The sequence below is a fragment of the Trametes versicolor genome, assembly GCF_000271585.1.
Source record: "Trametes versicolor FP-101664 SS1 unplaced genomic scaffold TRAVEscaffold_8, whole genome shotgun sequence".
NCBI lineage: Eukaryota > Fungi > Basidiomycota > Agaricomycetes > Polyporales > Polyporaceae > Trametes > Trametes versicolor.
This window is the reverse complement of record NW_007360328.1, coordinates 604,635-632,597: the sequence shown is the minus strand read 5'-3', so window position 1 is coordinate 632,597 and position 27,963 is coordinate 604,635. Positions and strand designations below refer to the sequence as shown.

Here is a 27,963-nt window from a genome sequence, read left to right as displayed (position 1 = left end):
CTGCTCTACCTACAAATCATTTGAAATTCTTCGTCACGAAAGGCTTGAATAATTACGCCACATGCGAGTTAGCAGTGCGTGCAAATCTGTGTAAATGTAACATGGCGCATTCCCCAATGAGCAGGTAAGTAAACCCGTCCTCGACGACCCAGTAAATAACAGCGATGCGATGGTACCATAATAATCATCTCAAGCACAATACAGGAGCCCTATGCGATCCAAAACATGTCCCCAGCTATGCTGGCGTGTACGCCGGCGGGGATTCGTCGTCCTCCAATGCACGCATCAACTCGCTCTGTGGTGGTGGCACGTACCCCGGTGCGCTCGCATTCGACGGTCCGCTACTCGACCCAGCCTCGGACACCGCCCCAGGCGTATGCGGTCGACTTCCACTGCTGCTGCCCAGGAACGTGCCCCCGTCCTTGCGATCCGAGCCAGCCGTCGACGACCCCGCACCGGGTGTGCCAAGCCCATCTATCGTCCCTCGTCGCGCGGCCTCCATTGCGAGTGCCTTCTGTGACGGCAGTACATCGGGCGACTGCAGGCCCGACCCGAACGACGGCGAGCTCGGGGGAAGCCCAGGTACGAACATCAGCCCGCGATCCCCGGTCTGCTCCATTGCGGCGGCCTGTGTGGGGTTCACGAACGGCATGATATGTGGCGGGGAATCTAAGGTGAGTACGCGGCTCGTCAGTGTGAATGTTGAGGGATATACAAAGGCCCACGGACCTTGCTGGGCGACGGAGCCGTAGTCGTAATCGGGAGGAGGCTTTGGCCGTCGCTTGTACCAGCGAAGCAGACTGATAAGCAGCATCAGGAGCACCGCGGTCCCACCTATTGCCGCGCCAATGATGGCACCTTTCGGGACGGAAGACCCGCGTGCAAATGCTGAGTTTACTGGCGCTGTGACATCTGCTTCAGTAACACTATGCTGCAACGTGGGCGTGAGTTTGAACTGACCAGATGTCGCGGAGGCTGTAGATGTCGACGAGGACGTATCTGACGTGGTTGCTGTTACAGATACAGATGAGAATCCTAGGGTCACACTACAAATAGATGGCACACACCTGTGGCAGAAGCACTGGACGTACCCGACGTCGCCGAGCTCGAGGTCGAAGACGCAGACGAAGATGGGGCCGGCCCCGGGACCTCGATCGCGATATAGTCCAAGTAATAAGGCATGTTCGCCGTCGAGGACGTGATGTTGACCCAGAGCGTGTACGTCTTATTAGGCATCCCGCTCTGTGACCAGAAGTTCACGTTGTTTACTGGGCTGGTGACATTGCTCGCCACATACGGCGCCATCGCGGGGATGCCCGCATAGTCGTACCCGATCACACTGTACTTGGACGTCGTGAGCGGCGCGAAGGACGCGGTCGGCGGGCGGATGCTCCCGTACACCGCTACGCTGAGTCCTGCGCCGCGCGAGCGTCAACACTCGTTACTCGCGGAGTGGGCCGCGAACGTAAAGCATAGCGGGTACTCACCTGAGAAGGTGAACTCCAAGCTGATATCCTCCAATGCAGCCACCTGCAAGCTATTGTTGTAAATCGCGCCCTGTTTCGCCTCGTCCTCGCTCGCGCCGTTCAAGGTCGTCCACCCGCGCCCATGGTATGGACCGAACTGCTCGATATTGCGATAGATTATGCGCGGATCGGTGTTGTCCACCTTGACGATGTGGGACGTCATGAGGGGTCGTGAACGCGCCGGGCGCGATGTCGTAGTCCAGCGAGGGAAGAAGAGAGTGAGAGGGAGGTGGCGGGAGCGCAACGCGAGCCGGGGTGCACGACATCCTCGGGTTCACCGACTTGGCCACCGAGGTATGAAATTGATGGTGTCGGCCCTCGCGGGCGGTGGATGAGACAACATCGCATGGCCTCGCGTGGGTCGCGTCAACGTACATGCGCGAGGTATGCCGCGCCCGGCGTAGTGCGGCTATCTTCAGATCCGCCTCAACTCCCGGAGCACATCCACCTATGTACGTACGGCTGTGACCTCCAGAGTACGTGCTCCTCGAGGACTTGGAACGGTCAGAAAAAGGCGACAAACACCACACTAAAGCTGAACAATATTGTCGAAGTCTAAATGAATGTTGTCCTGAGGTCCATTTCCGAAATCCAGTGGTGATATCTACGATCATCCGTGATCAGGCACGCTGTGTTCGATCTTGGCGACCTGTATTGATGCGTTAACCTCGGAGGGTAAGTGCGTTTGCCGAACTACATTATCTCAACACTTACCAGTCAGTTTACCTATTAGTATAAGGGCCCGGTGAACTATCATCATACTACCCACTCGGCCCCACAACTCCCCGAATGCGATACAACTGAACAAATACCTCCACGACCGGGCCATCCGACTCCGCGCGCAACATGGCCACAACCTCACGACGTACGTAAACCCGAAACTTACAACATCGCGGCCCATCGAGGCGTCAGCGAGGCGTGTATGCTGGCGGTGACTCCTCTCCTTCATGCAATCCCTCCGCGCAAGCAGGGTTCGATGCTGCACCCTCCCAATGCACTCGCACACCGCCGCGCGGATTGGCATCTCCCGAGGGGGCTGGGGACGGCGGGGGCGTTGCGTACGGTGGTCGAGCCATCGCAAGGGCGTCATGGTGCGCGGCTTCTCGCATAGCATACACGAGCTCGGGCATCACGAAAGGCGTCACCAGCGGAGGTTCTGAAAAAGGAGGTGTCAGTATTGCTGCTGAATAGTGCATAACGCCTTGGAATAACATACCTTCATCCTGCTCGCCCACGAACTCGTACTGATACTCTGGGGCACCCCGGCGTCGCCGCGCGCACCTGTATACGGCGATAGCGACCACCGTGGCAATGAGGACGGCAGCAGCAGCTGCAACGCCCACAATCGCGCCGATGGGCAGAGACTCATGGTTCGACAGAGACGACACCGGCATTGGAGGGCTTGTCGACGCTGCCTCCGCACTTGAGCCGGACACGGGTGCGGCCGAGGCCGATGTCGAAACGGATGTGGGCGCGGAGTCGGGCACCAGAACCGCAAAGTAGTCGAGGTAGTACGGGGAATCGATAGAGGTGCGCGTAACGTTCACAGTCAAAACGTATGTCCCGTACGGCATGTCATTCGAGGTAAATAGATTGATGTTGTTCTTCGGGACGGTGAAGTTCGGCGCCTGGAACGAGCCCGTCGAGATGTTCGTCGTGGACCCCGCGCCCACGACGGCGTATTCGGATACCGTCAGTGGAGCGTACGTCGTCGAGGGCGGCCAAACGCTACCATACACCGCGACGCGCGTGCCTTCGAGTCCGCGTACGCGGTAGCAGCGACATCCATCGGGATCAGTCAAGTCATCCTGCGTGCACGAGCAACTAGCAGACGCACCACTGAACGGAAACTCCAGACTGGTGCCTGTGAACGTGGCGGCATGCAGCGTCGAGTTGTGAATAGGCCCCTCGAAGTTCTCGTTCAGACTCGCGCCCGTGTACGGAGACCAGCCTCCACCCTGACTAGAACCCGACTGGGCAGCAGCGATGTACTTGATAGCGTCCGTGTCAGAGTCGTCGACCACCACTGTGCGAGAGGACATATCAGCCAATGGCGGGAAGGACGAAGAGGTACAATGGGACGTCAGGACGCACCGGTTGCTACACAGGCGACCCGGGGGCTGTAGGACTCATGTCGGTCTGTCAGCGTGATACATATCATGAGGAAGGCGCATGTCATCGATGCCTCCCACCGCCAGGCTCCGGCGGCAGGTACGAGCGTCCAAGTTCCGCAGCGTTCCCACTGGACCCACAACGAGAAGCATGCCGCCCGGTCAGGCGGCTGCCGAAAATGAATATGCTGATGAGTAAACGGGCGGCATGTGTAGAGGTGCGACGTAGCGACAGTCAGGTGTGGTAAGTCTCCGTCATCATCCACGGTGCAACCAAAGCTTAACAAAGTCCACAGAAGTGACATACAGACCCAACTACACCATATACCGCCCGCACCGCTCGACTACATCGCGATCGCGATGGCATCGTGCGCCGGAGCAGGCGTGTACGCGGGCGGAGATTCTTCGTTACCTGTATCGCGGTTCTGCTCTTGATCATGCGAGTCCGCGTTCGCACCGCCTACGGTCACAGCGATAGCGCTTGAGAGTCCTAGGGGAGACGGCACTACTGCATTATCCGATGCAGAGGTGCTGCTGTTGGTGGCGTCGGAGAGCGGGCGGACAGATGCAGCGGACAACGCCTTCTTCGAGAGTATGAAGGTGTTAGGTGACGCTGATGGGGTGTACGGCGTCATCTCAGGGGTCGAGGCAAGGCAGTGATCTCCGCGTTGCACCATGTCGGCAAGAGAAGAGGGTCCGGTGTACGATGTCCCCGCCAGGGGAGGATCTAGGACGTAATGGGTCAAACCTCGTGCCCCTATGAGTACTGCCAGGACGCACCTTGAAACCCCATGAAGCCATAGTCGAACTCGGACGAACCTCGGCGACGGCGTCGCATATGCGCGCAAATGATGATGATGACCATCACTGCTATCACTACAACGCCGCCGATGGTAGCGCCCGCGATTGCACCGACTGGCAGGGACGCCTTAGTCGATATGAATCCCGGAAGCGAGGGGAGCACGGTGACGCCTCCGGAGCTGCTCTGGGAGGATGATGGCGAAGACGACGAGGGCGCGATGGTGGGCTGCGATGTCGTGGAGGATGGTGTGGAAGAAGAGCTGGGTGCTGGGCCCGGGACTTGTACCGCGATATAGTCCAGGTAGTAGGGGGAGTTCTCGGACGCGGTAGTGATGTTGATGGTCAAGACATAGGAGTCATAGGGCATGTCGTTGGACGTGAAGAAGTTGACATTGTTCTTGGGCGACGTGAGATTCGGCGCTTGGAAGGGCTGCATGGACGGGCCCCCTCCGTAGTCCCAGCCGGGGATGCTGTACTGAGACAGCGTGAGTGGTGCGAATGTCGCAGTCGGCGGCCAGATGCTGCCAAAGACTGCAACACGCGTGCCTAAGTGGTGTAGAAGATAGATATGTCGTATATCCTGGTAACGGGGAAAATACCAAGGCTCACCATTGAAAGGGAACACGATGCTGGTGTCCTCGACAGTCGCTACATGCAAGGTCGAATTGTAGACGGGCCCTTCCGTTTGCTCGTCTAGGCTGGGTCCCGTCTGAGTCGACCAGCCCTTGCCCCGGAAAGGCCCGAGCTCTATGTTTATGTACTCGATGATGTCCGTAGCGGAGTCGTCAAAAATGACCGTATGAAAAGACATGGGTGAACCGTTAGAAGTCGAAGGGAGTTGTGGCCCTTTCGGGGCAGGGGGTGGTAGGTCGGGCTCAGGTTTAATGCCAATGGCAGGGGCCCGCGGGGCTTATATCGACACAGTCAACGCTGAATATAACGTATCGCATCGATATGGGCGGGCCGCGAAAACGGGGCGCTCTACCCACCATTCAGCGCTGCTGATGGTGGACCCACAATGCATCACACGCCGGAAAAGCGGTGGTCGAAGACTGCCTCATGGACCGAGCGCGTGTTCAGCGTGCCAAAGTCGTCCGGCCTTCGGCAGGGTGTTCCACATGTTAGCTATATATGGGTCCTTGATCATATAGCAGACGAGTAAGCAGATTGGAGAAGCGTTGGGAGGGAGGGAGAGAGAGAGAGAGAGAGAGAGAGAGAGAGAGAGAGAGCTGGGCGTAGCATCCGTCGATATTGGGCCGGCGCTTATAACCGAAATCGGTCAAATTCGGATCTACCACTCTAAATATCGAGTTTCGCCCGCTTGTCGTTCTCCTCCAGCCTCTTTGATTAGCTGTGCCGCTAGCTCTCTCATCTTAGCTTTGCTCATATATCAACCTCTGTACATCGCGCCTGATGTCGTACTCTAATCGACGGTCACTTGCGCAGCAGGCCTAGTGGTTCGTTCAGAATAACTTCAAGTCTTGATTGCTAGCGTTTCCCATTACATATGGTGACTGGTGTAGTCGACTGACGCTACTTAACGCGCATAGTCGCTAGTACTGCGCTGTTAACAGCTCCTACTTGTCAGACCTCAGAACACGAAGCGGATGTGAGGGCTCAGCGAAAGAAGCAGAGCTCCCCGGCAATGTTGGCATAATACGTCACCGCTTATTGATATCCCTATGTAGCGGGGAACACTAGATAGCTACTGCGCGCCCGACAATACCAGCGGGCGTGGCGAGAAGCTGTAGCTGCGTGCGGTAGTGGTGTGTCATCTTCCCCCGTCTTCGCGAGCGCGTCAAACTTACATCTCCCTATCTCCCTACACATGCCCGCTTCACCGGGCGCGACTACGGCCTCCTAAAGTGCGCATTGTAAAGGCGTATGCTTGAGGCTCATAAAAGCCTTGCCTCTGACTTCGGAATCTTGAAGATCTGCAGCCCATCCTCCTCCTATGCCTCATATTCGAACGTTCTGCCGCGATGTCTGACAAACCCAGTACCTTCTAGTCGTCGGGTGACCGCACTGTTTGCCACGGTTGGTACCCCATGGCTGATTGGATTTATAATGACGTACGTGCTATGTCCGACAGCCATGGATTGCGTGAGACCCTCTTAGTCTGGTCGAGCTACGTCGATGCGACGGCCACGGAAGCGCATACACGGCGCTCAACCAGCAGGAAGCCCTCCAGGCCCCATAGCCGAGGGCTAGTGGAGGCATTTAAGTCGCCAAGTCGCCACCGTTCTTGACGTCGACTGCAACCCGACACTTCTACCGTCTCTATTGCACAATGTCGACTCAAAAGGCACTCCTCATGCCCACCCCCGGCGGTTCGTACACCGTCGGAGAAGTGGCAGTCCCGCGCCCAGGCCCGAACGACGTTTTGGTCGAAGTCCAGGCGGTTGGGCTCAACCCGGTCGACTGGAAGGTTGCCTTGCCCGAATACGTGTCACTCGGCTTGGTCCCTGGCTATCCATTCACGCCAGGCAGCGATGGCGCGGGCGTAATCGTCGAGGTCGGCGCGGAGGTCTCGAACTTCAAGAAAGGTGATCGCGTGTAAGTTACGCTTTGCAGTCATAGATGGCCGGTGCAGATACTGATCTCGCGTCCTTGGGATTTTGCAAATGCCAGGCTTTTCCAAGGCTCGCGGATGCAGACCGGATTCGGCACATTTCAGGAGCACAGTCTCGTCCGTGTGCCGTTGCTGGCAAAGGTCGGTCAGCATGTCCTTACGTCTAAGGTGATTTAGATGTCTGACCGATACCTGGTAGATCCCAGACAACATGAGCTTCGACGCAGCAGCCACAGTCCCCTCCGGCCTTGTATGCGTCGTGCTCGCGTTCTACAACCAGGGGAGCGAGCAGGAAAGCCTCGCCCTGAAGCCGTTCTGGACCGAAGGCGGAAGCACCGCGTACGCCGGGAAGCCCATCTTCATCCTCGGCGGCGCGACCTCCGTCGGGCAATATGGTACGTCCCAAAGTCCACATTTATATCTCCGTCTTCGCTTTCCTGACGACAGCACTATGCAGCCATCCAGCTCGCAAAACTGTCAGGCTTCAGCCCGATCATCACCACCGCGTCCCCGCGCAACGCCGCCCTGCTCACCTCCCTCGGCGCAACACATGTCGTCGACCGCACACAGTCCGCAGACGCGATCCTCGCAGACGTGCCCGCGCTCACCGGCGGGAAGCCAATCGACGTCATCTTCGACGCCGTCTCGGACGCCAGCACGCAGGCCCTCGCGTACAGAGCGCTCGCGCCTGGGGGCCCGGGGCTCATGCTCGTCCTGCCGGACGCGATCCCAGCAGAGCTAAAGAAGGACGGGGGGCAGAAGCGCATCATGATGGTGCGCGGGAACGTGTACCTCGCGAACGGGCACACGCTTGGAGTGGAGTTGTTTGAGCGGGTGACAGGGTGGCTCGAGAAAGGGCTTATCAAGGTGCGTGGGGGTGCCGCTACTTGTCATCTGCGGTGGTGTTCTGACGGTGACGGTAGCCGACTGCGTTTGAAGTCGTACCCAACGGACTTGCGGGCATAACCGCGGGGTTGGAGCGACTGAGGAGTGGAGCGGTCAGCGCGAAGAAGCTCGTCGCACGCCCGCAGGAAACACCGTGAGTGACTGGGCAGCCGTGATCACATGGACGACAAATTGGAAGAGGGAGTCTCCAGATGAAGGAATGGATGTTTGCACTCTCGAAAGGTGTACTGACCAGTAGCTTGGGTGTGTTTCAATCATCCCGTTTCGGTTCGCTTGACAAATAATCGCAGAAGGATACTGTCGGATCAGAAGTGAGACGATCATTTGTGTGAAACTGAAGGATCCGCTTCTTTCCTTCCGCTAGCTGCTCACTTGATTTCAGGGTATATCTAAAAGCTTGTAAGACCGCAGGCTACCGGTACGACTAGCGCAGCATTCAATACGGTTGATGTATGGGCGATAGGTGTGGATGAGATGGAGTCGATGGTGATAGCCCTGCCGCAGTTTTTATTGGTGCGTATACACTTCATGTCCTCGACATGGTCTGATAATCAAGTGCAGATACCGATCCTTTCCACCGCGACATCTGGAACGGTAGAGTATCGAACATGTCGATGTATCGAACACGAGTGCGCTACGATGCTCATTTCGCACTGGTACACGGCTGAACCAAGTCCCTTCCCAGACTGCTTATTGTGTTGAATGTACTGACCAAAACTTCCAATAGATTTGCGCGGTGCGGTTTTCAATCAGCGGCCTCGCGGTGCAGTCCTCCGCTTGCCGCGGCAGGATCCGAATAAGGGCTGTGGGCAGCGACTCAAACTGGCCGATGTGACGAACCACAGCACATTCCACATCGAGCGAACTCGATCGTTTGTTGACAAAACCCAAATTGCACGTGAGGCCGGGGACGCGACGCGTTTGTTTGTTTGCCCCCAGGCTCGAACGCTATAAGAGCCCCCGCGCGTCGCTGTGCTTTCCCCACTCAACACAACTCGAACTTGCGAATACTTCGAACTCCCAGCTTCACAGCCATGATCTTCCTCTACCCCATCGCACTCGTTGCAGCGCTGCTCTTCAGCGCGCTCACCGACGTCTCAGTCCTTCTCCTCGCGCCCACCCTCGCTCGCTTCCATATACCACTACTTGGCGGCACAGCACCACACTTCTCTTTTGCATCACTATCTCTGGCACTGGGCGAACCTGTTTCTCTGGACAACAATTCGCATCACTATGGCTCCTGCGTCGACTCGGAGTGCTTCCCGCTCGCCTTCGCCGTCTCCTCTGCACCCGCCATAGTCGACTACCTGCCGACCACTCTCCCGCAGGCCTCCGAGTACACACCCGCGCCGTCTCTGCATGCATCCTTCGCCAGCTGGTCTGGAACACTCTACCACATCCCTACCATCGTTGCCGTCCTCGCCGCCATGTACTACATCTGTATGATCTGGGTCACCGTCTCTGTTCCTTTCTTCTCCTGCGTCGCCGACACCCTCGACCTGCAACAACCTAACTCGTCATGGTCGCTTGATTCCCCCGCATCGCCCGTCAAATCATTGTGTACCGTCCGCCATCCTTCGACGTGCGCTCCGCAACGCCTTTCGTTCGACGGAGCCACGCAGCTCTGGGATCTTGTACCTGTTTCTTCGACTGCTCCGCGGCGCGCTCAGGCGGTATCCCGGCCGGTCTTGCTCATCCTACCGCCTCCCCCGCCACTGTCGCTTCCGCCCAGTCCGACACTGCCGCCGCCAACACCACTACTACCGCCTCCCACACCACTACTACCACCTCCCACACCACTACTACCACCTCCTACACCACTACAACCGCCCCCGACACAAACACTACCGCATTCAACACCATCGCTTCCCGCTCCGACATCATCGCCTCCTCCTCCGCCACCACCAACGCCTCCTCTACCGCCGCCGGAGCCCCCGCTGGAGATCGCGAAGAAGAAGAGGCACAGAGGGACCCGAGGCGGTAAACGTGAACAACATCGTAAAATCAATAGGGTGAGCAGCCTTGATACCAGCCTCCCGTGACATCATTCTGACCCCCCCTCAGGCTCTCGCCGCTGAAGCAGCCGCTCAATCCCAACAAATCACCAACACTCCCCAAGACCTCACGCTCATCACCGACACTCCCCAAGACCTCACGCTCATCACCGACGGCAGTGGTCCTGAAGTTGTCGTCGCCCGCCACCCCGCCATCCCCGCCCCACCCCCGCCTCCCAAACCGGCACCAGCGGCAATAACTCGACCTGCCCAACCATGGACGCCTCCTCCCAAACCTCACCTCGCTCCTCGGCATGCACCACCCTCCAACACCCTCACCATCATCGGGCGCCCGTACTCGCACTACAAATCCACTCCGCCCAATGGTCCCGCGATTACAACCCTCCGTCGCTGGGCCTCGCAAACCTCACCACCACTGGCGACCGTACCCGTCCGAGTTCTGCCTCCGGGCAGGCTCAACCAACGTGCTAGGCGGGCACACACGGCTCATCAGACCCTTGGTAGCTTCCTTGCAGCCTCGTGACGACGACGGCACCCATAGCAGCTACCATCCTCCTTACCGTTACCGCATATCTTCGTTATATCGCTCTTACGCCTCTGCTTACGATACTCGCTCTACTTACCGTTACTATCCACTCATCGTATTTGCTCGCGTTTTGCGCATATCTTCGTTATAGTGCTCTTACGCCTCTGCTCATCGGTGCTTGCTCTACCTACCGCTACTACCTACTGATATCTTGATTGCTTTCTCGTATGCATCTTGCTTGTCCTCATGTTGCTGCCTTCAATGCCTCACATTGTATTTCTACCGACATGTACATGTACAGCCACATCATAATGCACACTATCTTCAAGTTTACCATCTACTACTTGCCTGGGGTTTAAATTTTTGAATGGCACTCCCTTCGAGTCCAAAAAGTGTCGTGTCGTGATCGGAATCCGGCCTTGACGCGTCTCGGCGCTTCTGCGAGTTAACGTTCTTGCTTTCCTCCACCATATGCCCTCAGCTTGCATCGGCCGGCGGCCGCGCGGTGTCGACTCGGCCTTCACTAACGGTTGCTACTGTGCTACGGCTTCCGCAGACAACCTCCTGAGCGAGTCCTTACTCGAGGATCTCATCACTAGAGTCGCCCTTGTGTCATTTCGAAGACTTCTCCACGTTACTTACACGCAGTGGCATGGTACCGGTAGGTTCAACTTGCGATGGATCACTCATCTCGCTATGCGCTTCAAGACTGGTAAAAACTCAGACAAAAATCTACTAGTCCCATGATATGATGGCACGGTGGAGTCCATGATTGGGTTTAAATACTGTTGATGTTTGCAGCTGGTCACCACGTCTCTTGATCGTTCGCGGCGTGATGGTGGAGACTTCCACTACTGTATCATCCCTTTCATCCTCTAGACTCTCCTGCAAGCTCTCGACTCAACTTCTTGGAATAAACGAGTGCCTGTGATGTTGCTCTTCCGCGGGCATATGTATCTCCACACTTCGTCTAGCGCCTATCAAGCACGAAGGTACGTCGACTGAAGGATATCACTTCCGTGCACATGGCCAGTGTCCTGACATCTCCAGGTCAAAGATGCATCTTCTAAAGAAAATAGATGTAGTGCTCAAGAACGCCGGGGACAAGCACGGCCTGGAAGTTGCGATGTTACCGCATCCGCTGGTCGCAGTTGCGGATGCGACGCCGGCCACATCCCCGCCGACCCTTATATGCCCACCCAAACCGCGAGTGGATCCGACCATTTCGAAGCCCATCTCTTCTGACATGTAACACCAAACTGCTATGTTACGCGTGGCTGGCGCGCATGCCTTCACTACAAGCACAAGGGCGATGAATGTTGCGCATCGAACGTGCATGTTCGCGCGGATGGTCACCACTACAGCCTCGTTGGCAACTCGGGCGGGCGCGCAGCTCATCCATATAAGTTATGGGCCCGGAGCCATAACCATAATTCGACAACCCCCTACTGGTCCCTCACAGCCTACCTCACAGTCCTTTTCATAGAGCCCGCCAGATGTCTTGGGTGTACGACTACCGCATCTTCTCCTACGGTGAGCAGACTTGTCTTTATGCGAGTGTCATTGTGCTGAATTGCACGTACGATAGTGATTTCCTTGGGTAGCACGCTCGCAGTCTTGGGGGCGAGCATCGGAACACTCCAGTTCGGACATGTCGACATCGACATCTCCTACACCTACGCCAGGCTCGGGATCGCCTCCGCAATCCTCACTTTCTTCCCCCTTCTTTTCATGTACGTGCTGCATCCTCATCCCGGCATTCAGTCGTACCTTACGAGCATCATCATCGGCCGACAGCTTGCTCAGCGAATGCGTCAGCCGCCCCGTCGACGTCAAGACGGAGCTCATCATACTACGTACGTCCAACTGCCCTCGCTCTTCGCAGCCTCTTGTGGAGCCCTAAATATCATACTTCCCTCAGCGATCCTGTCTGTGTTCTGGCTTGCGGCCGGAGGCGTGACCGTCGTCACCAGGACCAACGTCTTCGGCTTCGGCCCGTGCGACGACTTCACGGATTTCACGCAGAACGGCCTCTGCGCGTACGCCGAGCCCATCTCCACCTTCTCGTTTGTCCCTGCGGGACTCAGTGAGTCTTCTGTCCACATGGGCTGGATGGAGGTGCTGACGACGTGTGTAGTGCTGACCTATGAGCTTCTGCTGCTCCTGATCGGTTGGTGCGGCGTGCGGCGGGAGAAGCCCATCTGGGCTCACCCTGTGCGGGGACCTGCGATTCGCAATGTCGGGCTCTGAGTGTCGACTGTCATCTTCTGTTCGGTGACCAGTGTGCAACTTGGAACGTGCTGTACTTATACAGTGACTACATAGATTTCTTGTTCCTTGCTGTTGTACTTTCTGTGCCTATATACCCTCGTTGTAGAATATCGTAGTCGCGATTTTGCCAGTCTATCTCTATTTGGATATGAGCTTTCGTGTTCGATGTGCATGCTAAACCAGAAAGTCAGTATTTCAAGTTCGGGAACGGCCTGAAGTACTTATTACACTCGGCGCTACTCGGCGGGACTGCCACTGACGCTGGCACCGGCAAAGGCCGAACGCTCGACCTCCTCCAAAATCCAGCGTCTCGTGTAGACTTGGATTTCTCCCGGTTCCTCCGTCCCGCTTGCTTTAAATTAGCTGCTTGCTTGGTCTAGTCGGCTCTCCGGGATAGGAACTGCTAGGATGGTATTCTGTGTGGGATATATGGGACGCTTCGGGGCGCAAGGGCTAAGGTGCGTCGAGCTACGTCGACGGACATTAACGGCTCGCTCATCGGCGGACCCTTAGAGCTGCAAGGCCAGCATTGGGAACGTCCCAGGCGCGTTGCCTGTCTACATTTGGGCTCAAGGTACGATTGTATCTCCTACGTCTGCATGTAGTTTACGAACGCCCAGCAGCACCATAGGAACGTACTGGCGCGAAGCGACCTCCGTACGCTCCCTTCCAGCACACGGACGTTTTTCTGGGGATCTTCAAAACCCGCAGCGGCAGCGGTAGAGAAGGCAGAAGCTATCCCATCCGAGCCAAGCGTCCCAGAGGCTGTCTCGGCCGCTGCACCTGAGCCTGTTGCCGCGGAGCCCTCTGTGGCTTTGGACGTGGCCTCCACACCTTCGCCAGATGCTGCGCTCTCCCCGGTCCTCTCGGACGCGCTCCCCACGGAGGTGCTATCTTCAATTCCGTCCCCCTTGACCTATGGCGACCTCGCTGCAATGGGGCTTGCCAGCTGGACGCCCGCGGGCATCTGCCGGTGGGGTATGGAGCTCATCCAGGTCTCGACGGGCCTGCCATGGTTCTGGACGATTGTTGGCGCGACGTTCGCGTCGCGCGTCCTGCTCTTCCCATTCACCGTGAAGCAGATGCGGAGTACGGCCGCGCTCGCGCCGTACCAGGCGGACATCGCGTCGATTCGTGACGAGATGGCCACCGCGCAGACGAAGAAGGACATGCTCGCGATGCAGCGCGCCGCGCTTCGCCAGAAGATGATCTACGAGAAGGCGGGTGTGAGCATCGGCGGGATGGCGCTCGCGCCGTTCGTGCAGCTGCCCGTCACGCTCGGCATGTTCTTTGGCGTGAAGAAGTTGTGCGACTTGCCCGTTGAGCAGCTCAAGTTCAGTGGCTTTGAGTGGGTGCCCGACCTTACCGTCCTGGACCCCACGTACACGCTGCCCATCATCGCGACTGTTCTGATGAACGTCCAAATCTCGGTATGTGATTTAGGCTGTACAGTGGTGAGTTGACCTAACGTGTGGTGTGGTAGGTGTCCATGCGTGACCTTGTCGGCCAGACACCGCAGATGGGCCACATCATGAACTTCCTCCGCATCCTCACCACCGGGTCTGTCTTCCTCATGGCGAACCTGACCTCTGTAAGCAACACCCATCTCCACCTGCGTTCTCCCCATGGTTCTGACATCTATGTTTACTTCTATTTAGGGCGTGCTCGTCTACCTCATCTCGAGTATCACCGCGATGACCCTCCAGAGCCTCATCCTTCGCCAGCCTGCGGTACGCCGCGCGCTGAGCATCCCCCTCATTCCCGCGCACCTCAGCACGCCCGCACCGTCCATGCGCGAGTCCCTCCAATACGCGCGCAAGTGGTGGGACGACAAGGTCGCGGACGCGCGTGCCGCTCCCAGGCGCTGAGCGCGCGGTGTTGGGAGGGACGCATCGGTCTGGGGTTGTACGCCTACACGGGCGAAAGTATCTTAGCGCTCATATATAATCCTCACCACATAGCTTATAGACACGACCCCTTCTCATGCGTGAAATTGCGATGTGAGACTGCGATGATGAGGAGAAGGTAAGCATTGGATTCAAGTGCTGCAGTAGATATACAGTGCGAATGGGGTGGACACTAAGTTCCGTGCGTGCGTAGAGTACATGCTCTACAATATGGCGGGACGTACAAAGCGGCAACAGGGACTGACAGCATGAGACGAGAGAATAGAAGGCTGAGGGCGATAAGCATCAGCAACCCGCACTCAGAAGAGACGAGCGGTACGACTCACGTCAGGATCAGAACGAGTAGTCTCCTCGCGAGTACCCACTGTAACCGCTTCCGCCATAGCCGCCTCCACCACCTCCGCCGAAGGATGAGAAGCCCGGGCCACGCCCAGCACCGCCGAACCCGCCATGTCCGCCACCAAACCCTGCACCATGGAACTGGGCGAAGAGGTCGGACAGGTCGACACCACCGCCCATGCCGCCGCCGCCGAACCCGGCGTCGTCATCGTCCTCGCCCAGGTCGTACCGCTGGCGCTTCGTCGGGTCCGAGAGGATTGAGTGCGCCTCGGACACGAGCTTGAACTTCTCCTCGTCGCCGCCCTTGTCCGGGTGGTGCTTCAGACTCTCACGGCGGTACGCCTTCTTGATCTCGACCTCCGTACACGAGCGCTCGACGCCGAGGATCTTGTAGTAATCCTTGCTCTTGCTTTGTTTCAGTGCGACCTCCGCCTTGCGCTGCTCGCCACGAAGTGCGCGCACGTCCGCGTCGCTGCCCTCGAGCCCCGCCTGCTCGATTGCCGCTTTGAAGTCTGCGATCGCGGAGTCGTACTTCTCTAGGTGCAGGTGAATGCGTGCTCGTGTGCGCAGTGCCTTGAACGAGTTCGCGTTCAGCACAAGCGACTCCTCCGTGTCTGCGAGCGCGTCCTCGTAGCGGTCCAGCTTGACAAGCGTCGTCGCACGATTTGACAGCAGCATCGCGCGGATGTGTCCTCCCGAGCCCTCCCGCTCGTCCGCGCCAATTCGCTGCGGTAGCCGATTAGACGGGGGAAGGGGTGTGATCCTGCTGTGTACCCACCTCGAGAGCTGCACCATACTTGTCTGCCGCCTCTTGTAGCTTACCGCTCTTGAACGCAGTGTTACCTTCCTCCTTTAGCCGTTCGACATCCTTGATTCGCTTCCTAAGTCGCATAGCAGCTTCGTGACCGGGATCTAACCGCAACGCAGACTGGACGTGCTGTGTTGCCTGCGCCGTCTTGACGGTCAACCACAAGAGCAGACCACGCACGGCGATCGCATCCGGCGAGTTGGGCTCAAACCGTAAAGCCTCGCTATGACGCACCGCACGGTCAACCAAAGTCACTGGCCGTGTAAGTCAGACACACGTACTTTGCCGCAATGCTCGCTGCGTCCCAGTTCTTTCGCGCGATCTCGTGCTCGATCTTCCAGATGCGCCACTGGATGGGTATGTCGCCGCCCTCGCCCTCGATCACCTGCATGCACTTGTCCAGTGCGAGCCGCGCCATACCCCACTCTCTCCGCTCGCGTGCGCTCTCCAGGTTGCGCAGATGCGCCTCGAGCTCGAGCACTTTCTGCTGCAGCTTCAGAGCCGCGTCGTTCTTTGCATCTAGAGCGAGGACTGTTCGCAGGGTAGAGAGCGCGGGGGCGGTCGATCCCGTGGAAAGCTGACACCGGGCGAGGCGGACGAGTGTCTTTGGGGAGGGAGACGCGGATTGGAGCGTCGCAGCTTGTTGGCAGTCTGTGAGGGCCGGCTTGAATTTCTTGAGCGCCATGTACGCCGCCGCACGGTTCGTCCAGTATGTGGGTTCCGTAGGTCGTAGCTCTAGAGGACCGGGTTTGGTATCTTGCTCTCAACAGAACGCTGATAGAACACACCTATTGCGTTGCCGTAGTGCCCGATAGCCTCTTGGAACCGACCGCCCTTGAAGGCCGCGTTGCCTTGTTCCTTGACCCGCTCCGCCTGTACAGCCGGGTCGACCTCCTCGACCACTTCCTCTACCTGTTTCTCCTCTTCCGGCGTGTCGCTTGAGATCTCTATAGGCTCATCCTTTGCTCCGGTCTGGTTCTCCTGCTCAGTCTCGTGCCTGCAGTCAAATTGAGCGAAGCCACTCGATAGCGGAGATCGGTGCACGCACACTTCCGCAGCCCCGTTGTGGTCGCCGTTCGCGGCAGCAGCTTGGTCTGCCTGCTTCTTCTTGGCCTGCTTGCTCTTTTTGTTGGCCATTTCTGCACGTAACACGATAGAAGTTAGCGAGGAGGTGTAGTCGGCTTGCACGCGCACCGGGCCTCTTACCCATTGCGCGCTTTAGTAAGCAAATTCGATCTCCGAAACGCGTGTATAGATCTGGGCGCGTCGCCTCTGATATCTGCTTTCCTGACGCCGTGTTAACATGCTTGTACCTGGTATGGGTGCACTACTAGTACATGATTCAGCGCCGCCGAGATGTGTTTATCCAGAGGGAAACTCTTTCGTATGATGGCTTTTGCGCATCAGCAGCTGTAAGCGCCGCATCCCCTCCGCATCCCCGTGTACTACCACCGTCGCAGAGAAAATATAAGCTGTAAGGCCGCGCAAGCACAGCAGAGCCTGCTAATATCGTCACTTGAAGTGTACATATATATGCATGTAAGTACGGAAAGCGCTTTAAGGATGCCATATCTGTGAAGGGGGGGGATTGTACCGGTACCGGTGTGGCGAGACGGGTGATGAGATATATTATTTCTATGTGCCACGCAATTTCTCGTAGACTGAGATGACAGAATTCGAGTGAGTAGTCGATATTGCGGTCAGTTGTGCCACGGAAAACTAGGTATACTTAGTGCACGTCCGACGTCGCTTCAGTTTTACAGAGAAAATCGTGAGCTACGGTCTGAGGGGCGCGTTTGGAAGCAGACCTTCAATCATTCGTCCTCCCCACCTCCACTGATAGAGTGTGAAAGGTCTGTCTCTGGGAAACTAGAGGAGGCTAGGTAGTAAAAATGTATAAGGTTTCGCCTTGTAGCGCTTATTCTGCAACGCGCAGACGCGTTAAGCGCCCGTACACGTGCTCCATTACTTCATGAAAGAGCCACCATCCGCATGCGACCGTAAATCCGGACTCCGACTCGTGTCGTCCTCCCTCTTGACTTGACCTTGGTCTATGTGTTGCTGGTGGAATACAGGCCACCATTTCAGGCCACCAAGTTTACAATACAGCTCACGACCTGGTTGCTGGATATGAGCGAAACCGGCCAACACCGCTTTTATCGGTATTTTCCCCTTCATAATCAGAATGCAGGGGCTGTTATTGATATTGTACATTAGCGGCCACCGTTCGAAATCCTTCTACCCTCAGGATGTCAACGAACTCGGTAGGTCGTGAAAACTCGAAGTAGCCACCGGTCCTTTCAATGAACTCTCGCCAGTTGAGCTACGTGCTCGGTCGAGGACTTTCGACGGAGCATACGGCCGAAGCGCCATCTCCAACCTCGGTTACGCCCTGACGATTTTACGACTGTTCGATAAACGATTCTTCAAGAGTGAGTGAGACTACTGGCCGCTTATTTTCCGATGCTCGTACTATCCGTATCCACTATACTCACTTCGCTTGGCAGTCGGAATCCTGTACACAGCGCTCGCCGGAATACTCTTCATCCTGGCATACTTTAGACAGCGGCACTCCAGACACGACTTCGCCGACAACCACCGCAATCCAGCCGCACACGAGAGCGCGATAAAGACCGTCGGGCAGACGGGCAAGCGCATTTTCGGACGGCCGTTCGTCACCGCGGGGTGGATCGTCGCACTGCTCTCCGTAGTGGTATTTGCGGTCGAGATTTGTTTGTTGGTGCTCATTTTCAATCTCTGATATCGTTCGTCTCGGACCCTGCTTTCGGCAAATCTCTACGACCTATGTGGCATCCCCTCCCGACACACGATACGACACAGCAGGGCCGACCCCTATTTACGCTTGCCGATACTGCGATCACTACCGAACACTCAGGAGACTTACATGGCCTTTTTCAACAACCAGCGCCTGTGGGACCAGATGCAACACGCGGCACTGTCGTTCGGAATCGCTACCGGCTTGTCGTGAGTTTGGCACCAAGCCGGGTAGCGGAATCGACGGCTGCGGTACCATGCGGGGTATGTGTACTGCGCTCTCGGTTGTTAATAAATGTCGCGCAGTCTGCATGCACAAGGTGAGTGGCGATGTCAAATTGCTGCGTGCTCACATCGGTTCATTTAGCACTGCGGATGGCGTCCCATATGTTCGACGCAGCTGTAGGGGCGGCTCGCTTCGATGGGCCCATAGGACGCAGGCGGGGCGCAGCTCTGTTCCATGTAGCGCCTTCCCACCGCCGACATGCGTGTCGCCCGCAGTGCTGTCGCCTGCTGGAGATCACGGCAAGTTGAATGAAGAAGACCCGTACCGTAGTATACGCGATATGCTGCGGTCATTCAATCCGTGGTGAAATTGTCGTGTCGCCCCGCTGTCGAGGTGAGTAACGACATCGTATTGAGTTAGGTGCGATAACACCGTCTCGTCCGACCACCTATAGAATCTCCAATTCTGACATGCGACCCGCGGGCGTAGCGCTGCTACGGCGTGCTATATGGTGTCACATCAAACACCACGAGAAACACGCCACCTACGCACACGGCGTTGCTTCACCCCTATCGCCATTCAACCGTCTTTGCAAACGCGCCGCTAGTCCGAGTCTCACGAGACGAGAGGACCGTCCCCGGACGAGAGCGCATCCCATGGTGCACATCGCCGGGGCCAAGCTCGAACATACCGGTTCCTCGACAATGCTGTGCTCCGAACTTGAAGTCCTGCCGCCAATCATCGCTGCGCACGCCGCAAATACACCGCGGGCGTTCCCCGACGCGAGCACCCCGCTGCCCGCTGCGGCGTTCGTGAGGCACGACTTACGGCGCATCCGTTGTGTCTGAACGCCCTCGCTGCGCCCGACCGGAGGGTCTTTGTGTGTGATTGAGTGCGCACGCCCCAGCTGCGCGGTGTCGCCGCCAAGGCATCCGGCCTACTCTTTGGCACGGTGCGCCCCGACGCTTGCCTGATGGGTGCGGCGCAGCCGAACAGGACAAGTCGGGGAGTGCCCGGCTATGTAGCGCGATTGAGGGTGGTCTGTCCGCGACGTCTTGATGGCATGTAGTTCGCGCAGCGCTGAAACGCGCCTCAAGGTATCCATCGGGGCGCAAGTACTTAGTGCGCCAATGAAGTAGAATTTGGCACTGCTACTGATACGGCGCAAAAGAATATAATTCGCATCGCCGCGCGGAGCCGGTGTAGATCGTTCTGGTGGCTGTGCTCCAGGATGGTATCCCATGGCTGTCCTATGGCATCCCGCCGATTCTTCCTAGATGCGCGGAGCCGGGGCAATGAGTTTAGGAGGTTCCGGGCTTTCCGAAGTGTGTATACACTCGGCCCTACATCCCGCGATGACTCCCACCACCCCGTTCCCGATGTAAACGGACGGACCGAGGAGGAGGGTCTTGAGACCCGGACTGTTCAGCATCCGGGAGGCGGGATGCGCCTCGGACCCGGGAAAGCGTTGAAGCGTTGGAGGGTGAGGCACCCAAGGGCGAGGTCACTCGAACTGTGGGTGTTCCGCTCGATATATATTGCTGGGACGAGTGCATGCGCGCTCGGCCCGAGCTGACTGAATGGCGCTCGGTCCGGCAAAGGATGCACCTCGGACTGATTTGGACCGAGAGGAGAATTGAGGAGGAGAGTGCGCATGCGGTTATCACCGTTGCGATCGTGTCCGACCGTTGGAGTGCGGCCGCCGGCAGCGCACCCAGACCTAGAGGCTAGCGTGTTTAGAGGCGTTCAGGGATGGCGTCGGCGGGGCCCTGACTGGTCCTAACGAGCATTCAGCGATCGGATGCGTCAACATGAATGTCAAGGGACGTACGGGTGAAAGCGGAAGCCCCGGATGCCGGAGGCTTGCGTACATCGCGGGCGGGGGGGCACAGGGGTGGCATTAGCAACGGTCAGAAATGTGGGATGCGGATCTGATAAAAGAGGACGATCTTCATCAACGGAGGGCGCTGTTACCATGTCCAATGGCGTGGAATCGATCCGGCGAACCACAAGCTACAGCGTACCCGGCGGCTGCGGTGGAGGACGAGGAGGGCTGCGGAGAGAGCCCGAGCGGTGAGAGCAAAAGATAGGCGCGGGGAGAGAGACGCGGAGGCGATGAGTAACGGCCATGACCCAATACGAGCAGGGGCTTGGCGCGTGTAATGACGCAGCCAGAAAGAGAAGGGGATTGAAGCTAAACGAGCGGCTACACCTCCTACTCCTCTTATACCTCTACTTCCATCTCATCTGATTCCGATGCTCTCCTCAATTTCTTCATTTCTCCCTGCTGCGCTACAGATCGGCAACGACAAGTCCCCACCCTCCACTGAACCAGACAGGCAGCTCACCGCTTCACCAACCAAAGACTCCGACATGGGTGCGGACGAGCATGGTGCCAAGAAGAAGAAGGAGCGGACGAACGAGGTATGTCTGTCGTGTCCATCCCTTTTTCTACGCGTCACGGACTTCGCGTGAGGTTGTCGAACCCCTCGAAGTCGTCGTCCATCTCAGGTGTGGGATAACGGCAGCGAGACCGACGGCGAGTCTGCGACCTGGAAGCTATGGGAACGATTCCCGCCGCTGCGCACGCCGGTCAGATGCATTTCTCCACCACACATCGCGGGGCGGCCTGTGTGCTTCGTGCTGGCAAGTACTGGTCTACGCGCAATCTTGCCGCGCCAGCATCTCGTCTGGCCGCCGAGGTGGTCCGGGAGCAAAGAAACCCGCCTGGCGCGTCATTGGAGTAGGATGCGCCCAAAGACACAGAGTATACTTCTTCTGTCTCAGCTTTCCCTCGCGGCATCCTGCGCTCCTGCAACCGCACTTTGCACTCGCGAGGTCTCTGTATACTTCACGCTATGGGCTGCCATGACCTGTCCCCTCCGCACCCAGGGCGCGGCACATACCCGCTCGACGCAGTGTAAGTGGCAGATCTCATCAGGCTGTCGACCATCTGCTGTGCCTGCCATAGTTCGCGTTCCGGATGACGCTTAGTAGGCGTCCTGTACAGGTTGTACGATGTGGGGCTGGTGCGCGATGGCTTGGGATGGCTGTGATCATCACTAGCACTGCATCAGTACAACATGTTCGAAGCACCTGCGACAGGTGTCATTGCAGCGCCTAGTTTTCGTATTGGCTCTACTTCTCTACTCTAATGAGCTTTTACGACCATTGGTTTACGGTTTCTGACTATATTCACAGTCATTCATTGTGGTTCGCCCACCACCTTCAAAAAGCAATCACCCCTTGAATCTACAAGTTCAACTGGTTCCTCCAAGCAATCGTGAAGTCACCCGGTCCTCCAGTGGGCGTCGCTCCAGGGACTCGTCTGTTGGCCCGGAGGATGACGGCACTTCCGATGTTCAACTCACGCGCACAAGCTCCAATCGCTCCGACGTTTCTATGTATTCCTCCTATTCCTCCACATCAGTCTCTTCCATGGCTTCTTCATCCACGACTTCATCCGGGCGACGGATGATCATCCCACTCTACAACCTACAGGCGCACAATGTTCTCACGAACGTCATCGTCGACGCTGGCACAGATGCGAAGGTCGCAAAATTCCAGAAACGCGGACTGGAGGTCATCGGTCTTGCCGTCCTCGAACCCGTCGAGGTGTGGGGAGAGGGCGGCAACCCCGCCCCCCTTGCTGGCCACTCGCCGAACGCCCCGCACTCTTCTCTACCTGATGAGCACTTTCCGCGTGCGAGTGTTGATGCCGGGCACCCTCATCTGACGCCAGAACCCCCCCGCACGCCCACATCCTCCGCCCTGTCACTCACTTCGGATGGCACGTCCGAACACCACCTTACCCCTGCCCCTGTGACCCCTACTCCGAACTCGGCGGCGACGACGCCCAGGAATACACCCGGCGCGAGGAAGTTCTTCGGCAAACTGTTCAAACGCAGGGGCGACTCACCCCTCTCCTCCCCTACCTTCCCGCCATCTCCGCTCCCACCCATCAGCGCCCAACCTCCCTCGCCGGCGCAACCTACCACACCCCTTCCATCTGCTTCTCTTGACGGCTCGCGTGTTTCTCGGCGGTCGTCGCTTCTTCTCAACAACTCTTTGAGTATTCCGGGACATTCTCCATCCGTGTCTGTATCAGAACCGCCAGCGACCAGTGCGCGGGAAAACGTCGTCCTCCAGCCTCCAGTGCTGGGCATTCAGCCAACACTTAGTTCACCCTCTAACCCTCCTCGTGGTCGCCCGACAAAGTACGTATGGGTCGTACGGAAATGGCTCAAGGGAACTCCGGAGTCGCTCCTCAGCGGCGTTAAAGGCAAGTTCAACGACGCGCGCGGTGGCAACCCCCACGCAAGTGCGATCGAGAGCATGGTTGAGGTCCGTTTCGAGTGGACGCGAGGCAAGAGCGGCAAGAAGCGTCGATCATCGCGGCGCGACACCGCAGAGGACGGCGCCGACCGGACGCGTACGAAACGCCACAGTCTCGCGCTCTCGTCCGCAGCACAGTCTCAGACGTCGCTGCATCAGCAGCCACCGCAGGTGCTCGTTTCCGATCCCCCGCAGGCGAAGAAACGGGTGCCGTCCGCGTCAGCCGCCGAGGCGCATGCGCGCCGGTCGATAGACTCGCATCGCTCCACCTCGCCACACGCTAGTACGACCACCGCATCGGATGAGGACCACCGGAAAGCGTCACCCTCGATCGAAGACGCCGGGGATGAGAGCGACCCGGAGGACTCGGAGACGCCGTGGACGTGCACGCTCGTTGTCCGCCGCCTTTCCCCCTCGCGGCTACCCCCGCCTGGCTCCCCCCTTCCCCACGCGGGCGCTACTTCCAGCGGCGCGGGCTCAAGCACGGTACGCGTGAAGGTTGCGGGCGTCGTCCCTACCCCGCATCACCCAAAGGTGGTCGCGTTGTTGAAAGTGCCATTCCCCCTTCCGGACGTCGAGATTGAGCACATGAACGTGCGCAAGCGGATCATCACGCCTGCGGGCGTCGCGCGCCCGGCGACATCATCTGGAGACCACTCGGCGCACGGCAACGGCTCTGCGGGCGCGCTGAACGGGAAACAGCCCGGGTCGGGCATGAAGAACCTGTTCGGCAGCGGGAAGGAGCACCCAGGTGGCGGCGCGGGCGCGTACCCAGAGGGCCTGATGCTCTCCGCGGAGGAGATCAAGGACATCGTGTCGAGCACGGGCCTGTGGCTCGTCGTACGCGAGGGCTTTGGTGGCGTCGGGCGGGATCGCAGGAAGGGCGATGGGTGGCGGCTTCGCGGATGAGCGCCGTACCCTTCTCGCCGCTCGTCGCGGTGTCCGGGTACCGGGTACCGGATGCGGACGTCGTCGTGGTGGGTGTGGGCGCAGGCAGGTCGGTGATTGCAGATGATGGGTGGTGCGGCGCTGCGTATTTATGGGGGGTGGCGCGATCGCTCTCGAGCTCGGTTGGTTTCTCTGCTTGTTCTAGCGCTGGCTGCTCGTCTCATGTGCTTGTTTTGTTCCTCTGTAGCCCGGTCCCTGCCCTCGCGGTGCTCGAAGAGTCGTAGACTGTCTCGTATTTATGCGGACGGGTCCTGTCCTGGCTATCTATTCAATCCGACATCTCACAGCCTGTCTAGGGTCGACCGCCTCGCCTTGCCCGCACTGCCGCCGCGCTCAATCCTGGGCCTGCGCGTCCAGGACGACGCGGATCGAAACGCTGTGCCGCTCGTACCATGCTGCTTTCTGATGCACCTGCTCATCTGGTGACGTGTTGCCCTGCTGTGCAACCACGATGGACGCTGGACTACGCACGGACGTGGTCGTACGCACCCGCATATTTCTCCACTCTCTTTCGGTTTTTAGTTCTGGTTCTGGTCTCGGTGATAGTAATCTTGGGCGCGCCTGCTGTTTCGTCTTCGCACACGACCCTGTCTTTCCGCATACGTGCCCCCATCCTCTCGTTGAAATTTGTACTCCCCCCTCTGCTTACTCGTACACCCGATTAGTTGGTACTGTAACGACCCCGCTCCGTAGTGCTTACCCCGCTTCTTCACATCGTTGCAGTGTAGTACTGTACCGGGCCATGACTTCGACACGACGCGCTATTTATTGAGTTTCCGCCACACTGCGCGATACCACCCTTTTCGTTGGGACATTGGATTGGAGTTGTATATTATAATCATAGAACCTCCAATGCGTAAGAATCAAAATCTCGTTGGGCAGTCATCTACGTACGCGCTGGGCCCGCAAACATATGGCGTCGTATTCGGAGGCGGAAGTAATCGTGCGGAGACAGTTGATTGAATGGAATTGCAGCGAATTCGGCCAAGACGAGAACCGCACTGTCAATCTTGGCAGAAACATTCATGCTTGCGCTGTTCCTACTACCATCGCGTGCTCGTCGTGCCGCCATCTTCGACGCATATAGCCAGCGCACAGCCGGCTCACCGAGCGAGATGATGACGGAATGAGCGCAAAGCGCGCGTCCGCCGCAGCTGGCGCCGAGGTACACCTCTCTCCCGCCTTCCACCACCACCACCACCCGGACCAGCTGCTGCTTGACTGCACCCAGCACCGCGACTCTCGGCCAGGCCGCCCCCACGATGTCCTCGACGTTCTCGTTCCCCACGGCCGTGTTCGCCGCCGCGCCGCCCGCGACGTCGACCGACACCCCGAACACGGAGGAGGAGGAGTACTACTCGTCCTGGTCGCTCTTCCTCGTCTGCGCGCTCCTCATCCTCTCGCTCTGGACGTCGTACTACCTGCAGATCAAGCGCATACGGGCGATCCATGAAACGCTGGTCGCTATATTCGCGGGCTCGTTTGTGGGCTTGGTGGTTAGGCTGGCGCCGGGGACTATGATCAGGGACATGCTGGTGAGTAGAGCAACATTCGCTATTATGAGCCGTGGTATACCGCGGGCTGCACTATGTCATCGCGGACCTCGGTGGTGGTATGTCGGACATCGTCGTAATGCGTACCGCGAAGGTAGTGTCCGTACGGCATGTGACTAAACTGCACACCCACAGATGTTCAAGCATACGCTATTCTTCAACCTGCTCCTGCCACCAATCATCCTGGCTTCGGGATACGAGTTGAAGCAAGAAAACTTCTTCCGTAACTTTGGCTCAATCCTCGTATTCGCGTTCTTCGGGACATTCATCTCCGCTGTAGGAGTCGGGTATGCATGTCCATTTGCTCATGCGCGTTGACAGCACTCATCACGTACAGTGCAGTGTTATAGTCTTCATTTGGTCATCGCTGGGCCTGGAGTCGCTGGGCTTCACGCTGATCGAGTGCTTGATTTTTGGGTCCACACTGTCCGCAACGGACCCGGTGACTATCCTAGCTATATTCAACCAGTACAAGGTCGACCCGAAACTCTACACCATCATCTTCGGTGAGTCGCTGCTGAACGATGCGGTCAGTATCGTCATGTACGAGTGAGTAAACTATTTCATTGGTGTAAGCGTTTTGACGGATGCTGAAGTTTAACGTAGAACACTGTCCCAGTTCCACGGATCGGACTTCACGGTCACCCACATATTCCACGGAATCGGCATCTTCCTGCTGTCTTTCGGCGGCTCTATGGCACTCGGCGTCGTCTTCGGCCTGGCGATGTCACTCGTCCTCAAGCACTCTTCGCTCTCCCTATATCCCTCGATCGAAACGTGCCTGGTAGCTCTCAGCGCATACACCTGCTATTTCTTCTCGAATGGCCTCTCGATGTCCGGAATCGTCTCGCTGCTTTTCTGCGGAATCACCCTAAAGCACTATGCCTACCACACGATGTCGCGGCGCACACAACGCGCGACCAAGTACATCTTCGCGACGCTCGCGCAGCTCTCGGAGAACTTCATCTTCATCTACCTCGGGCTGTCCCTCTTCACGAGCCCGCCATCGTCCGCGAAGGTGACGAGCTACTTCAAGCCGCTGTTCATCATGGTCACCACGGTCGCGGTCGTCTTCACGCGCTACGCCGCGGTCTTCCCGCTCTCTGAGGCGATCAACTTCTTCCACCGTCACGCACGCGGGCAGCGTCACGAAGAACTCCCGCACTCATACCAGATGATGCTGTTCTGGGCCGGCCTGCGCGGCGCGGTCGGCGTTGCCCTCGCGGCGGGCTTCAAGGGCGACAACGCGCAGTCCATGCGGACGACTGTGCTTGTAGTCGTGGTGCTGACTGTGATCGTCTTCGGCGGCACAACCGCGCGCATGTTGGAGGTGCTCGGGATCAGGACTGGCGTGGAGGACGACGAGGCGAGCAGCAGCGACGAAGAGGGCGAGGTCCGGAGCTCGTTCTTCAGGCGAAGCGGGCGCTGGCAGCGCTATATCGACGATGATGGAGGCTACTTTGGCGCGGAACAGGCGCGTGGGAGCAGACGTACGAGCGCGGCGTACGACGAGCCGCTGACATACAACCACCAGGCGCAGAACCTCGGGCTCGCGAACAACGCGATCTTCTCCGCCGCGTCGTCGCCCACAGAAGAATACGACTCCGATGGCGGCGAGGTGCTGCCGCTCGCGACCGCAACGCTCAACGGCGAGGGCTCCTCGCACGTCCGCCGCAAATCACGCGACGGGCCACCGTCCGCGGGCGTGCGCGACGAGAACAAGTGGTTCCAGACGCTCGACGAACAATACTTGCTCCCGCTGTTCTCGAACGCAACCGCGAGCCGCTCGTTCCACGCACGCCGCGCGCGCAAGTCCACGGGCGCGTCCCCGAACATGAGCGCGGGCGCGAGCCGCGGGGGCACCCCCGGGGGCACGGACGACGAGCTCGACGACGGGAGGCCGGAGCTTGACCTCACGGGTGCGGGAAGCGGTTTGGGCGTGGGTGCGGGCAGCGGGCCGGGCTCGGCACATCCGTTCCCGCCGACGCCAGGGGTGCTGGATGAGAGCAGGACGGAGCGGGGGCTGGCGAGTCCGATGCTGCGACGGGACAGCGAGTACCAGGCGCGAGACCGGGTGTCGTGATTGTGCTCGTCGGAGGAGTAGGAGTAGGAGTAGGCGAGAGGACGGACTGCGTGGGGCCTCGCGCGTATATAGAGCGGGCGAGTGTTTGTCTTTGGAGACCTACCTTATTGTGAACTATTCTCGCGTTGGATATCATAGCACTCGTCGGACGCAACGAATTGGGACGGCGCTGGGCTGGACTCGGCCTCGCGGATGGCCGTATTCGTTACAAAGAATCGAAGGCTAGGAACACCTTACCAAGTTTCTGAGTGCGTAGATCCG

The 27,963-nt window shown here is 58.2% G+C and overlaps 9 protein-coding genes across 9 annotated transcripts; 5 read left to right on the top strand and 4 right to left on the bottom strand.

Annotated features, from left to right (window-relative positions):
- Nucleotides 1–96: 96 nt before the first annotated feature.
- On the bottom strand, nt 97–1,717 carry TRAVEDRAFT_73040 (uncharacterized protein). Its single transcript, XM_008042311.1, has 5 exons — nt 1,488–1,717; nt 1,068–1,415; nt 961–1,011; nt 730–903; nt 97–669 (listed from the first exon to the last, which is right to left on the bottom strand). The coding sequence occupies exons 1-5, from the start codon at nt 1,687–1,689 to the stop codon at nt 236–238; spliced, it is 1,209 nt and encodes a 402-aa protein (XP_008040502.1). The 5' UTR covers nt 1,690–1,717; the 3' UTR covers nt 97–235.
- Nucleotides 1,718–2,185: 468 nt separating this feature from the next.
- TRAVEDRAFT_30015 (uncharacterized protein) lies at nt 2,186–3,513 on the bottom strand. Its single transcript, XM_008041888.1, has 3 exons — nt 3,364–3,513; nt 2,743–3,279; nt 2,186–2,682 (listed from the first exon to the last, which is right to left on the bottom strand). Exons 2-3 carry the CDS (start codon nt 3,098–3,100, stop codon nt 2,435–2,437), a joined length of 606 nt encoding a protein of 201 aa, XP_008040079.1. The 5' UTR covers nt 3,101–3,279; nt 3,364–3,513; the 3' UTR covers nt 2,186–2,434.
- Nucleotides 3,514–3,648: 135 nt separating this feature from the next.
- On the bottom strand, nt 3,649–4,517 carry TRAVEDRAFT_30014 (uncharacterized protein; the record flags this gene model as incomplete). The annotated part of the gene is made up of 2 exons (XM_008041887.1): nt 4,418–4,517; nt 3,649–4,364 (listed from the first exon to the last, which is right to left on the bottom strand). Coding segments are annotated over exons 1-2 (209 nt in total), but the record flags the coding sequence as incomplete, so codon positions are not given.
- Nucleotides 4,518–6,728: 2,211 nt separating this feature from the next.
- On the top strand, nt 6,729–8,053 carry TRAVEDRAFT_49285 (GroES-like protein; the record flags this gene model as incomplete). Its single annotated transcript, XM_008042009.1, has 5 exons — nt 6,729–6,994; nt 7,070–7,151; nt 7,210–7,405; nt 7,468–7,877; nt 7,934–8,053. 5 exons carry the CDS (start codon nt 6,729–6,731, stop codon nt 8,051–8,053), a joined length of 1,074 nt encoding a protein of 357 aa, XP_008040200.1.
- A 2,171-nt stretch (nt 8,054–10,224) lies between these two features.
- Nucleotides 10,225–14,596, top strand: TRAVEDRAFT_128085 (membrane insertase OXA1; the record flags this gene model as incomplete). Its single annotated transcript, XM_008042310.1, has 4 exons — nt 10,225–10,317; nt 13,457–14,158; nt 14,212–14,319; nt 14,387–14,596. 4 exons carry the CDS (start codon nt 10,225–10,227, stop codon nt 14,594–14,596), a joined length of 1,113 nt encoding a protein of 370 aa, XP_008040501.1.
- A 372-nt stretch (nt 14,597–14,968) lies between these two features.
- On the bottom strand, nt 14,969–16,919 carry TRAVEDRAFT_49281 (DnaJ-domain-containing protein; the record flags this gene model as incomplete). Its single annotated transcript, XM_008042008.1, has 5 exons — nt 14,969–15,700; nt 15,753–16,005; nt 16,064–16,517; nt 16,571–16,779; nt 16,831–16,919. 5 exons carry the CDS (start codon nt 16,917–16,919, stop codon nt 14,969–14,971), a joined length of 1,737 nt encoding a protein of 578 aa, XP_008040199.1.
- Nucleotides 16,920–17,912: 993 nt separating this feature from the next.
- On the top strand, nt 17,913–18,543 carry TRAVEDRAFT_49280 (uncharacterized protein; the record flags this gene model as incomplete). Its single annotated transcript, XM_008042007.1, has 4 exons — nt 17,913–17,944; nt 18,000–18,046; nt 18,101–18,214; nt 18,290–18,543. The coding sequence occupies 4 exons, from the start codon at nt 17,913–17,915 to the stop codon at nt 18,541–18,543; spliced, it is 447 nt and encodes a 148-aa protein (XP_008040198.1).
- Nucleotides 18,544–21,055: 2,512 nt separating this feature from the next.
- Nucleotides 21,056–24,027, top strand: TRAVEDRAFT_170373 (uncharacterized protein; the record flags this gene model as incomplete). The annotated part of the gene is made up of 2 exons (XM_008042309.1): nt 21,056–21,207; nt 21,985–24,027. Exons 1-2 carry the CDS (start codon nt 21,157–21,159, stop codon nt 24,025–24,027), a joined length of 2,094 nt encoding a protein of 697 aa, XP_008040500.1. The 5' UTR covers nt 21,056–21,156.
- Nucleotides 24,028–25,268: 1,241 nt separating this feature from the next.
- Nucleotides 25,269–27,759, top strand: TRAVEDRAFT_30011 (sodium/hydrogen exchanger). The gene is made up of 4 exons (XM_008041886.1): nt 25,269–25,601; nt 25,755–25,906; nt 25,962–26,168; nt 26,226–27,759. Exons 1-4 carry the CDS (start codon nt 25,329–25,331, stop codon nt 27,700–27,702), a joined length of 2,109 nt encoding a protein of 702 aa, XP_008040077.1. The 5' UTR covers nt 25,269–25,328; the 3' UTR covers nt 27,703–27,759.
- Nucleotides 27,760–27,963: the final 204 nt, after the last annotated feature.

Coding starts and splice junctions, on each gene's coding strand:
- TRAVEDRAFT_73040 (XM_008042311.1), bottom strand. CDS start 1,689: ATGACGTCCCACATCGTCAAGGTGGACAACACCGATCCGCGCATAATC. Junction 1,012..1,067: donor GTCCAGTGCTTCTGCCACAG/GTGTGTGCCATC, acceptor TATCTGTAACAG/CAACCACGTCAGATACGTCC. Junction 670..729: donor CGGCTCCGTCGCCCAGCAAG/GTCCGTGGGCCT, acceptor TACTCACCTTAG/ATTCCCCGCCACATATCATG.
- TRAVEDRAFT_30011 (XM_008041886.1), top strand. CDS start 25,329: ATGTCCTCGACGTTCTCGTTCCCCACGGCCGTGTTCGCCGCCGCGCCG. Junction 25,602..25,754: donor CTATGATCAGGGACATGCTG/GTGAGTAGAGCA, acceptor GCACACCCACAG/ATGTTCAAGCATACGCTATT. Junction 26,169..26,225: donor GTCAGTATCGTCATGTACGA/GTGAGTAAACTA, acceptor AGTTTAACGTAG/AACACTGTCCCAGTTCCACG.
- TRAVEDRAFT_30015 (XM_008041888.1), bottom strand. CDS start 3,100: ATGCCGTACGGGACATACGTTTTGACTGTGAACGTTACGCGCACCTCT. Junction 2,683..2,742: donor CGTGGGCGAGCAGGATGAAG/GTATGTTATTCC, acceptor CTCCTTTTTCAG/AACCTCCGCTGGTGACGCCT.